Source organism: Pelophylax lessonae (genome assembly GCF_965119305.1).
Source record: "Pelophylax lessonae genome assembly, chromosome: 10".
Classification (NCBI taxonomy): domain Eukaryota; kingdom Metazoa; phylum Chordata; class Amphibia; order Anura; family Ranidae; genus Pelophylax; species Pelophylax lessonae.
Genome location: NC_138777.1, coordinates 130,327,620 through 130,340,939, shown reverse-complemented (window position 1 = coordinate 130,340,939; position 13,320 = coordinate 130,327,620). Strand labels below are relative to the sequence as shown.

General features: G+C 47.4%; 1 protein-coding gene across 1 annotated transcript in view; it reads right to left on the bottom strand.

The window, feature by feature from the left end:
* The window catches only part of PYGM (glycogen phosphorylase, muscle associated), a 982,083-nt gene that overhangs the window by 538,464 nt on the left and 430,299 nt on the right, over positions 1-13,320 (bottom strand). The window contains exon 7 of the mRNA XM_082270768.1: positions 7,257-7,339. Within this exon, the coding sequence (XP_082126894.1) occupies positions 7,257-7,339 (83 nt within the window). The remainder of the gene's footprint in view (positions 1-7,256; positions 7,340-13,320) is intronic.

Below are 13,320 nucleotides of genomic sequence, written 5' to 3'. Positions count from 1 at the left end.
AAAATGTCACCCAGCACTGCAGCGCCCCTCAATGGTCAGACAGCGTGCTTCGAGACCCCCGCAGAGAGAGAGAGAGAGACCCCCAAAAGGCTCACCACACAATGCACCAGAGTTCAACAGGACTGCTCTCAGCGTTTGTCTGCATGACAAGGAAGTCCTGTGGAGCGATCTTCCCGGGTCTAGGGAGGGGCTCCACCCCCTCACACGCCTTCAGCAACTCCCACAGCTGCCCAGCTCTGCAAACAAAATGAGCTGGGTGTACCAAGATGGCCGCCCCCATGAGCCACATGAGGGACTCCAAACAAATGGCGGCCCCGCGCGCTGCGGTGGTAAGGGGGGTCCTCACATCCACTAACAGACAATCGATCGGCAGGTAGGCTCTGGGAAGCCAGGGAGGAAGCCCCCCACACAACAGCCATCTGCACTCGGGACCCCCCAACCCCCCGCCCCCTTAGCGGCTTGCATGAACAGCGAGCCACCCCACACACTAACACCCCCCCCCCCCCGTAGGGGGGAAGGGAGGGGGGAGAGGGACACCACAGGGGGAGGGTGCACAGGGGAACAGAGGGGAACCCAGATTAGTGTGGGTCCGACCGTCCCAGGGAGGGGCCCGGGTCCACCCCAGAGTCAGCCATGAGGAGCAGGGGGAAAGCATTTACTCACCATACCGGAACAGAGCAGGCGCCACTCCAGACAAAACCCCTCACCGCCCAGTGGGAGGGGGGTCGGCCAAAGGAGACGCTGCAACTCGGCCGTCGACCGGTCGTATGCGACTCGGCGGGACGTTTAACCCGCAGGCCAGTCCCCGTCCAGCGGGACTATGTCGTGGCAAACCCAGCGCGGAGCTGGGTCTGCACGCGCTCGTAGGCCGGCTGGGGTGACCACTGGATCTCAACATCCAGCCCGTCGCCCAGATCCGGCATAATTGCTTGAAGATCTCACAGGAACAACTGGAGAAAAAAGCTAACTAAAAAAAGATTTATCTAAAAAAGCTTGCCAGGACCAGAGATCCCAGCAAGGAACTTAGGTCCTTACTCCTGACTAGGCAGAAAAAAAACTGAAATCCTATAGCAGAGAGAGAGAGGATATACCCCCTGGGACTGCCCATAGGTGTGGCCAGAACTTTTTTCCTGCCTAGTGTCCTACTCCTGTAGGGGGCAGTATAACCCTATGGATATCAAGATATCAGTCCTGCGTCTGTCAATGAGCGACAGAGAAAAGGGGATTCACTCCAGAAATAAAGAGATCATTCTCCCTCTCTACAAGACTCTGGTCCGGCCACATCTGGAGTATTCTGTCCAGTTCTGGGCACCGGTCCTCAGGAAGGATGTGCTGGAACTGGAGAGAGTCCAGAGAAGGGCAACAAAAATCTTTAGGGGAATGTAGGAAAGAGGAAAGACTACAAGCTCTGAACTTATTCTCTCTGGAGAAGAGACGATTGAGGGGGGATATGATATCAATGTACAAATACTGTACTGGCGACCCTAGCATAAGGAACAAACTATTCAGAGAAAGGGAATACAATAAGACATGTGGCAACTCATTAAAACTAGAGGAAAGGCGGTTTAACCTTAAAATACGTAGGGGGTTCTTCACTGTAAAGGGCCATACACACTATAAGATTTTCTGAAGACTTTTTCCTTTAGACTTACCAAAACCATATAATATGAGGTGAAACCTAAACACTTTCAATTTGTATGCAATCTGGCAGGCCCTTGCACTACATAGAAAAGGTAAATCTGAAGGAAATCTAATCACAAAAGTTGGATAGTGTGTATCCAGCTTAAGAGCAGTAAGGATGTGGAATTCTCTTCCGCAAACAGTTGTATCACCAGGGAGCATCGATAGTTTCAAAAAACTATTAGATGGACACCTTAAAGACCACAACATACAGGGGTATACAATGTACGGTTAACAGCAAACACACACACACACACACACACACACACACATCATAGGTTGAACTGGATGGACTTATGTCTTTTTTCAACCTCACTAACTATGTAACTATGTAAGAGCAATGGGCCATGATTGAATAGAGTCGTCATGACAACGTCCAATAATGGCTATGACAGTGCTGCTATGTGAACTGAGTGGGCAAAGCTTTCATTGCTTCAGCCAATCAGGGCTTCCAATGCCCTGTGCGGCTGCATAGTGAATAGTGGTAGTTCAGCGAGCTGAACAAATGATCTAACGTCCCGATAATTTGGGTGCTCGTTGAACAGGCGAACAGCCAATGTTCGGCACCAAATGAAGCTCAGGCTGAACCGTTCGCCCAGAATTTTTCCAGTATGCAACTGAGCTGCTGGGCTGCCCTGCATCCAGCATGATTTCCAAATGAGCATTTAGTGCTGCTGGAGGTTTTGTGACAGATAAAAGAGTGCATCTGTCCACGGACTCCATTGACCAGCTGACATTTATCAAAATTAATCAGCCCTGGATTAGCAGCATCTATCAAACCCCTGATGCCGACGTCACTGATTAAATGTTTTCTGGATCTAGAATCTCTGTAAGACTGTCTATGCTGCCTAGCTATGTGGGTGTTTATTTTATCCGCAAGAAATTTTTGGGTATAGGTTTCATGGGCACAATTAACAATTAAAGACCCATTTTTCCAATCCTTTTTGACAGGTGCATATCATTTCAATTTTAAAGCAAGGCCAATTCTTGCTTTTATCAAGAATACCTCTATAGGGTTACGGTGTGAAGGCACCACCAACACCCAAAGCCCAGTTTTTCCACCACTGTTTGACCGGGACATATAAATTTAAATTTTTTACAGCAAGGCCAATTCTTGCTTTCATCAAGAGTACCTCTACAGGGTTACAATGTGAAGGCAACACCAACACCCAAAGCCCAATTTTTCCGCACATGTTACTTCCATCCAAAGCCTGCGAAACAAATGCCAGAATTTATCCAAAAAAAACTCTAATCTTGTTTTAAGTGCACTAAATTGTGGCCTCATCTCACAGACTGGCTCCCCACGCCGTTGTTTATTAGTTTGCAGGAACAATGTCATTTTTTTTCCTTCATAAATATAATTTTTGTTGCATCAGGTTTTATACCTGGTACACAGATGTGCCATTTTACAAGCAGACTAAGGGGACCCTCCAGGCACTTTATTTAAAGGAATTTTTCATTATTATTGTTTCACTTTAAGCATCAGTAAATCATTGCTCATTTGAAAATGATCTTTTTTTACAAACTTTTTTTTCATTGATACATGTCCCCAAGGGCCGTACCTGGACCCCCCATACTCTTTGTATGCCCAATAACGTGCATCTAAGCCCTCTAAATTGGCGCTTTTGATTTTTCAAGTTTGGGTCCCAAAGACTTCAATGGGGTTCGTCTTTCGGCTCTGAACTTTTGCAATGTTCAAGAGTTCTGGCACAAACTGAACAGGGGGGTGTTCGGCCAGTCTCTAGTGCAGAGAAGGACTGCTCTGGAATGATGATTGGACTTTCCTTCTGTTCCACAAGATGTCATGGACATCATTGACGGTCTTCCACACCAGCTAGGAAGAGGAACTAATATGGGACTATCTGCATGTTCCTAAGCCCCAGAGGGGACCTCATAAAGATGCTTGGGCCAGGTTCCAGGATATGCAGAGGGAGGTGAGCCTGGGAAAAGCCATCTATTGGGACAGAGTAGTTATCATGAAAGCCGAGCGGTCCAGCAGAAGCTACTATGTCGAGGGGTCTCAATAGAGAAGTCATCAGACTGCCAAATCAGACATCTACTGGTGAGCAAAGTGGCTAACACAGGATTCCATCCTGAAGAAAAGCAGCTGATGTCACTAGGCCGGACCCTACCACCTATCCTTTCCAGATTTGGGGTGGCTGGGGAAGACGTGGTGGTAAGACCTAGACATGTTGCTTTAAAGATACTGATGCTATGAAGGGGCTCCTCCTTTCAGAGACTCTTTGACAAAAAAAAAAAAAAGGTTTTGCTTCTGAAAGCAAGATCATAACCCCCTGCTGACAAGTTGTACAGTTAGCTTGTTAGTGTTAGGATTGTGTTTCCTTTTTTTCTCTGTTCTGCAGAAATCATCATGGACAGCTGTCCAATGGACTCTGGGACCTGTTCTAATGTTTCGGCGCAGAGGGCTTCCCTTTAGGGGGAGGTGCTCTTGTGTATTGTACATATGTTGGTGTTGATAATCTTGTAGTCAGGATGTACATATGTGATGTATATGGTTCTTTGACAAATGTGTATATTTTAATACCAATATTTTACTTGTAAAAAGCTTTTTCTCAAGTGTGTTCCCTTTTCCGCTTTTCTTATAGGATACCCTTTTGCTCCTGGGCACAGAATCAATTTTTTTTGTACGTTTTCCCAGCCAATAGGTACATGGCTGATTTTTAGAGGGAGGTGAGCGTAGCAACCTCTAGTGTGTTCTACTAGAAGTGAGCATAAGTAAAAAATAGTTTGACTCTGGGCTAAACCTGAGTCACTGAATCTGGGTCAGGATCACTAAAGACCAGGGCTGGATGACTTATCCTGGAGCTCTCTGGTACCTTCCCCTGTTTCTAGAAGGTTAGAGAATGTCCTAGAAAATAGTGGGCGGAGGCTAGGAGGGGTTGCCTTGAATATTTAGAGGCCTTTAGTCAATTCCCAGGTTAGGGGTCTGGCAGTGATGTGAGGATTAATTCTGGTTTATGATCTAGATTTTATGCAGTTTTTAAATTATGTTGGTATTAGGTTGCCTATGATTTTTGGGTAGTGCTAGAGAAAGTGGTGTATTATTTACATTTTGGTAGTTTTCATTTTCTGTTATTTTTCAATCTGTGTTATTTATTCTGTGTAGTATTTTTTGTTGTCTTTGTTAAATGTAACAGTATCTTAATTTTTTTTTTCTGAATCGGAATAGAATATATACTATTCTACTTTTTTATTCTATTATTTTATATTTGGTTTTGTTCTATTCCATTTTATTCTATTCTATTTATTCTGTTCTATTTTATTCTTTAACCACTTACCGATCGCCCGCCGTCGATTTACGTCGGTACTTAGACATTAAATACCGGGGTTATGGCAGTAGATAGCCCCTCTCGCCTCTTCCCGGTCATTTTCCCCTCTTAACAGACCCGCCAGCAGTGGGGGAAAACGATCCGGTCTGAACTTCCCACTCCTCACAGACAGGAAGTTGAGTGAGGGCAAGATGGCCCCCACTCGACTCTATGGTTTTGGAGGACCGGAGCCACATCAAACGTCGTCTCCTAGCAACCGATTTAAAGAGCTAATTATTTTCAGCATTTTTAAGTGTAGTTGTGAGGTCTGAGGTTTTTTTGACCCCAGATCTCACAATAAAGAGGTCCTGTCATGCTTATTTTTATTACAAGGGAACTTTACATTTTTTTTTTATAAAAAAAACTGTAAAAATAAAAAATAATAGATAAAATAAATAGGAAAAAAAAATTAAAGCGCCCTGTCCCCGATAGCTCGCACGCAGAAGCGAACGCATACGCAAGTCCCGCCCACATATGTAAATGGTGTTCAAACCACACATGTGAGGTATCGCCCCGATCGTTAGAGTGAGACTAATAATTTGAGCCCTAGATCTCCTCTGTAACATTAAGCTGGTAACCTGTAAAAAAAATTTAAAATGTCGCCTATGGGGATTTTTAAGTAGCAATGTTTGTCGCCATTCCACAATCGTGCGCAGTTTTGAAGCATGATATGTTGGGTATCTATTTACTCGGCGTAACATTATCTTTTACATTGTAGAAAAAAATTGGGCTAACTTTACTGTTTTCTTATTTTTTAAATTAAAAAATAGGGATTTTTTTCCAATAAAATTGTGTTTTGAAGACCGCTGTGCAAATACGTTGTGATAAAAAATATTGCAACGATCTCCATTTTATTCTCTAGGGTTTCTGCTAAAAAAAATATATAATGTTTGGGGGTTTTAAGTAGTTTTCTAGCAAAAAATAAACTGATTTTAACTTGTAAACAACAAGTATCAGAAATAGGCCCGGTCCTTAAGTGGTTAAAGAAGCCTAGGTAGGAACCAACATCTTATTTCACTTTTATACCTAACTATTTATTGTAATATGTTTCCATTTAAATTCATTTTTCTACTTCAAATTCATTTTCAAATTCGAAAATCATGAATATATGAAACAAATTCTAAAAAAGAATCTTTCTAACACAGCAAATATGACTAAACAAAATTATCAACGTAACAAACGAGTCTATACTACAATACTACAGTCTATATTACAGAAAATCTTCATATCCCTATGTCAGAACTTTATATTTGTGGTCAAACATGAGGTATGCTCCATGGCTTTACACAAGTAAATGCATGACCTCTGTCTGTGATTTGATAAAGGGCATTTTCTGTAAAGAAACTACATATCCCCCAATCCCCGCGTCTCTCTGCCTAGTGCTCTGAAGGTGAGATCTAAATAGTAACTAGATCTGACACAGACACAAACAGGCAGAGCAATTAGCAGAGAGCCCATCATGCTGGAAAAGATTTGTTTAATTATATTGGCGCACACACACATTTGCTATGCAGCATAGAGGTAACAAGGTATGCACTGGACTCTGTGTGACCCAGAACAAAAGCTTGCCTGTCCCTAGCGACAAGCTTGCAGAATTATTGCATGGACATAAGGGAATCAATCAGCCATGACACTATACACTGCAATGAAAAATGTTCAAAAGTGTGCAATTTCTTTAACAGAATATATGTATACATAAGTAACAAAGAAAGGTAAATTATGGTAGAAATTAAAAAAATATATACTGTACATATAGTCCCCTAACAGATTATTAAACCCTAATAATAAAGAAACATTGGGGTATATTTACTAAAACTGTGCACATACACATTCTGGTGCAGTTGTGCATAGTAACCAATCAGCTTCTAAGTTCAGTTTGTTCAGTTAGGCTTTGATAATAAAACCTAGAAGCTGATTGGTTACATTGCACAGCTGCACTAGATTCTGTGTGCACCACTATTAGTAAATCTCCCCCCCATTGGATTATTACTTTCTTGGTGAGATGCAATGGAGTTAATCCTTGTTCATTTTTGTTTCCTAACATGTATTCTGGCAAGTACAGTTTAAAAATAAATAAATAAAAAAAAAATATATATATATATATACTCCCCCCTTTGCTTCACCAGACTAGAGAAAAAAAAAGGATTAGAACCACTGAACTAAACTGTAGCAATATTACAATTATTTTACAATGAGCCTGTTTTAAAGCATTTTATGTTGACCTTTGGGTAAAGAATAGTTACTTACATTATCATTTGGATAAAGGACTCGTGAAATGTTCTCAGCAACGTTGCGATCTAAAACAGCCTGGATGTAACCACCTACATTGACTGGAAAATGAAAAATACAAAGAATGGTTTATTTTTAGTGTTTAAAATAATTATACAAGTGAAATATCACATCGCAAACAATGAAAAAGCTTTAAAATGATACATCAACAGGTTAGACTATACAATATAAACCTTTAGTAGAGAAAGTAAAATGGCAGCAACTGAAGCAGACTGTCTGCAAACACCTAAGGAAAGAAAAAGTGACAATGATACCAGTAACAGTAATCAGATGTTGAACCGGTCACTTTTTTTTAATCTCCTAGGGTTTCCCTACAGTTCTTTTTATCAATAAAGCCTGCTGCCAGTCAACATTCCCAGAGATAAAAACCATATGCCATTATATCACAGGCAAAGACCTGCAGTAATGTAATTGTGAAGGCAGGTAGACTTTCAAAATATGGCATCTTAATGTCCATTTATGAACCTAAGTGCAACAATTGCTAAATAAAAAAAAAAATACACTTTTGATTAGAGATCAGATAAAAGAAACACTTTCAGAAACATTCTTGGCTCAAGGGGGGTGGACAACAAATAAAGAAAAGAGCGCACCGGCCAAGTGCAGTATCTCAGACACCAGTTTTTACTAAAATAGGTTAAAATGTTTACAAAAGTGTTAAAACATAAGCATGTATCAAATCCAATACCAGGGTTTCTGAGCTCTTCCACGATCAATGAACAAAAACTCTTCAGCACACCATAGCAACAAGTAATAAGTGTAAGTCGGCTGGTGTGTTTTGAGGGACATGCTGTCTTCCTCAGAGCACCTGTTAGTGTGCTCTTTTCTTTCTTTGGCGTTCATCTAATATTGAAGATCCAGTCTGATGAGGGCTGCAAAGCCATAAGTGGGTCCTCGACATCATAGAGATTGGACCAGGAAACAAACATCAATCAATAACCCTCTTAATTGAGTGTAGCAGAATGGACACTAAGAGTGTGGTTTGGATTGCTTCAAGTGGGACAGTGATATATTTATCAACCATATCTCTCAAGAAATATGAAGATTTAATCTCACTTTACACTGTGAGACCAATAGCCTGTTGCCATGAAGTCTGTTACTCCTAAATATTCAAAGCAATGCTAAGATGTGTATTGAGATAATGTGTATTGTATTCCAGGAGCTCGAGGATGGCCGTCTACTACTTAATTGGCTCAGGTTGATTGAATAATTGTCATCTGTTAGTTGCTGAGTGGAAATAGTATACTGTTTGTGTTGGTTGTTCTTTAGATATGTTAATTATATTTCTGTACTCAATTTCATCTGCATAGGAATGTAGTCAGGCAACCCCTAACCTGATGGGATAATCTGACTGGGAGGGGGATGCTTCCCTGTGCTGTATATATTGTGTGAGAGTGTCCAATAAACCAGTTGACTCCCTGAACTGTGTGTCGTCCAGTTACTGGGGGGGGGGGGGATTTTGCCTTGGACATGTTAGTACTTCCTCAGCTTCAAGGATTATACAGCGGAGATACCAAGGCTGGGTAGTGGACCTCCGCTACAAGTGGTGGCAAGCAGTGGGATTCAAGCCTTGCAGAGGAAGCAGTTCGTACAAATTCAGTTACACGAATAGAAGTGTGAATGGAGACGAACTATGCTGGATTAAAACGAGCCATGTTAAAGGATTTGCTGGAAGCGAGAGGGAAGATAGCCAGCAATAAAACCAAAGCCACGCTGATTGCAGAGTTGACCGAGGAGGATCGGGCACGCAGTATGGCTACGGAAGCCATGGATACAGAATATGACAAAGAAGTGAAACGCAGGCTAGTGTTTTATGGAGAAAAACTCTCAATAGAGCTGGTACAGGCAACATTAGCCCAAGTGGATGCCTTTATCACAGCAAGAGAAGATCGGTAGAACCAACTCCGACTGGCGGAACAGCATGCCTTGGAGAGACTGCCAACTACTACACAGGCACCAGAGACAAGATTAAAGGTACCACATGATGCATTTAAAAAGTTTTTGGAAGCAGAGGAAGAGATAGATGGCTTCCTACAAGATTTAGAATGGCAAGGCAATGGCAATGGCAAGGTACCACTGACAGACTGGGTACGGATCCTAGCTGGTAAACTGTCAGGCGGTGCAGCAGAAGCCTATAGAGCCATGCCAGAGGAGGAAATCTCAAGCTATAGCCGGGTAAAGGAAGTGATTTTGGCAAGATATGCCTGTAACAGATCAACCGGCAACCCGACTGGGTACCTTCGTTGACGGATGCTCATAGTGCTTCCCGAGGGCTCCAAGCACTCCACCAGACACCATAACCACCTCAGACTCCATGAACCACCACAGCTTGGTTGGGGTCTCACCGTCTCCTACCCACCCTGGACCTACAACAAGGCTCCAGGTTCCTGTGGGTGAACCTCTCTTTCCCCAGAGAGTGAAGCAGGAACAAGCTTTTACAAGAGCTTAGTGATTATTCAAGGGAGCATGAAGAGCATAGCAATCCCTTGTAGCATATCCCCCCCCCAAACATGAGTTGAGACTTAATGAAGGGGTAAAAACAGACTGTTTATTGAACAGACACACACTCAATTTATACACACATAAGCACACCCCCCTTCTCATAAAATTACTACACACAGGTCAGGGGTTGAATGATTACATTATTACACCGTCCGTCTGTCCCCTTGTCTGTCCGTCCGTCTGTCCCCCTGTCTGTCCATCCGTCTTTCCCCCTGTCTGTCCGTCCATCTGTCCCCCTGTCTGTCCATCCGTCTGTCCCCCTGCCTGTCCGTCCGTCTGTCCCCCTGTCTGTCCGTCCGTCCGTCTGTCCCCCTGTCTGCCTGTCCCGGCCAGTCTGTAAGCAGGAGAATCTGCTACGATTCGGGGCTGTGATCAGGAGCAGCTCACCGCGGAATGGGAGCTCACTGACATCTCCAGATCACAGCCAAATACTGGAGTCACAGCGCTGACACTTCTCCCTCACAGACCACAGACGGGGGAGGAGAGAGAGCTGCTTCTGCTCCTCCTCCCGACCTCTCCATCTGTGCTTGCCCCGCCCACACTCCCCGACAGTTTTCATCTCAAAAGATGAGGTATGGGCGGGAAGAATTTGCAGACCAGGAACAAGAAGAGGAAAGATGGTGCCTGAATCCTGATCCCTCCATCCATCCATCCCTTCCAGTGAGTACTCTGATCTAAGGGGCACCCTTCCTCCATCTCTTTCCATTCCTTTCTTTCTCCCTCCCCTCCTTTCTTTCTTTTCTGTCTGTCCCCCTGTCTGTCCATCTGTCCCCCTGTCTGTCCATCCATCTGTCTGTCCCCCTGTCTGTCCATCCATCTGTCTGTCCCCATGTCTGTCCATCCATCCGTCTGTCCCCCTGTCTGTCCATCCATCTGTCCCCCTGTCTGTCCGTCCGTCTGTCCCCCTGTCTGTCCGTCCGTCTGTCCCCCTGTCTGTCCGTCCGTCTGTCCCCCTGTCTGTCCGTCCGTCCGTCCGTCCCCCTGTCTGTCCGTCTGTCCGTCCGTCTGTCTGTCCCCCTGTCTGTCCGTCCGTCTGTCCCCCTGTCTGTCCGTCCGTCTGTCCCCCTGTCTGTCCGTCCGTCTGTCCCCCTGTCTGTCCGTCTGTACATCCGTCTGTCCCCCTGTCTGTCCCCCTGTCTGTCCGTCTGCCCGTCTGTCTGTCCGTCTGTCCGTCCATCTGTCCCCCATCTGTCCGTCTGTCCCCCATCTGTCCGTCTGTCTGTCCCTGTCTGTCCATCCATCTGTCCCCCTGTCTGTCCCCCATCTGTCCGTCTGTCTGTCCGTCCATCTGTCCCCCTGTCTGTCCGTCCGTCTGTCCCCCTGTCTGTCATCCGTCTGTCCGTCAGTCTGTCCCCCTGTCTGTCCCCATCTCTCCGCCTGTCTGTCCCCATCTGTCCGTCCATCTGTCCCCCTGTCTGTCCGTCCATCTGTCCCCCTGTCTGTCCCCCTGTCTGCCCATCCGTCTGTCCCCCTGTCTGTCCATCCGTCTGTCCCCCTGTCTGTCCATCCGTCTGTCCCCCTGTCTGTCCATCCATCTGTCCATCCGTCTGTCCCCCTGTCTGTCCGTCCGTCTGTCCCCCTGTCTGTCCGTCTGTCTGTCCCCCTGTCCCCCTGTCTGTCCGTCCGTCCCCCTGTCTGTCCGTCCGTCTGTCCCCCTGTCTGTCCGTCCGTCTGTCCCCATGTCTGTCCATCTGTCCCCCTGTCTGTCAGTCTGTCCCCCTGTCTGTCTATCTGTCCATCCGTCTGTCTGTCCAGCTGTCCCCCATCTGTCCGTCTGTCTGCCCCGTCTGTCCATCCATCTGTCCCCCTGTCTGTCCATCCATCTGTCCCCCCGTCTGTCCATCCATCTGTCCCCCCGTCTGTCCATCCATCTGTCCCCCCGTCTGTCCATCCATCTGTCCCTCTGTCTGTCCATCCGTCTGTCCCCCTGTCTGTCCATCCGTCTGTCCCCCTGTCTGTCCATCCGTCTGTCCCCCTGTCTGTCCATCCATCTGTCCATCCGTCTGTCCCCCTGTCTGTCCGTCCGTCTGTCCCCCTGTCCGTCTGTCCCCCTGTCCGTCTGTCCCCCTGTCCCCCTGTCTGTCCGTCAGTCTGTCCCCCTGTCCGTCTGTCCCCCTGTCTGTCCGTCCGTCTGTCCCCCTGTCTGTCCGTCCGTCTGTCCCCCTGTCTGTCCGTCCGTCTGTCCCCCTGTCTGTCCGTCCGTCTGTCCCCCTGTCTGTCCGTCCATCTGTCCCCCTGTCTGTCCATCTGTCTGTCCCCCTGTCTGTCCATCCATCTGTCCGTCCGTCTGTCCCCCTGTCTGTCCGTCCATCTGTCCCCCTGTCTTTCCGTCCGTCTGTCCCCCTGTCTGTCCGTCCGTCTGTCCCCCTGTCTGTCCGTCCGTCTGTCCCCCTGTCTGTCCGTCCGTCCGTATGTCCCCCTGTCTGTCCATCCGTCCGTCTGTCCCCCTGTCTGTCCATCCGTCCGTCTGTCCCCCTGCCTGTCCGTCCGTCTGTCCCCCTGTCTGTCTGTCCGTCCATCTTTCCCACTGTCTGCCTGTCCGTCCATCTGTCCTCCTGCCTGTCCGTCCGTCTGTCCCCCTGTCTGTCCGTCCGTCTGTCCCCCTGTCTGTCCGTCTGTCCCCCATGTCTGTCCGTCCATCCGTCTGTCCCCCCGTCCGTCTGTCCCCCTGTCTGTCCGTCCATCTGTCCCCCTGTATGTCCATCTGTCTGTCCCCCTGTCTGTCCATCCATCTGTCCGTCCGTCTGTCCCCCTGTCTGTCCGTCCATCTGTCCCCCTGTCTTTCCGTCCGTCTGTCCCCCTGTCTGTCTGTCCGTCTGTCCCCCTGTCTGTCCGTCCGTCTGTCCCCCTGTCTGTCCGTCCGTCCGTATGTCCCCCTGTCTGTCCATCCGTCCGTCTGTCCCCCTGTCTGTCCATCCGTCCGTCTGTCCCCCTGCCTGTCCGTCCGTCTGTCCCCCTGTCTGTCCGTCCGTCCGTCTTTCCCCCTGTCTGCCTGTCCATCCATCTGTCCTCCTGCCTGTCCGTCCGTCTGTCCCCCTGTCTGTCCGTCCGTCTGTCCCCCTGTCTGTCCGTCTGTCCCCCTGTCTGTCCGTCTGTCCCCCATGTCTGTCCGTCCATCCGTCTGTCCCCCCGTCCGTCCGTCTGTCCCCCCGTCCGTCCGTCCGTATGTCCCCCCGTCCATCCGTCTGTCCCCCTGACTGTCCGTCCGTCCCCCTGACTGTCCGTCCGTCTGTCCCCCTGTCTGTCCATCTGTCCCCCTGTCTGTCCATCTGTCCCCCTGTCTGCCCATCTGTCCCCCGTCTGTCCATCCTTCTGTCCCCATCTGTCCATCAGTCTGTCCCTGTCCGTCTGTCCCCCTGTCTGTCCGTGTGTCTGTCCGTCCCCCTGTCTGCCCGTCTGTCTGTCCCACTGTGTGACCATCTGTCCCACTGTCTGCCCGTCTGTCCCTCTGTCCCCCTGTCTGTCCCTCTGTCCCCCTGTCTGTCTGTCCGTCCCCCTGTCTTTCTGTCTGTCCGTCCCTCTG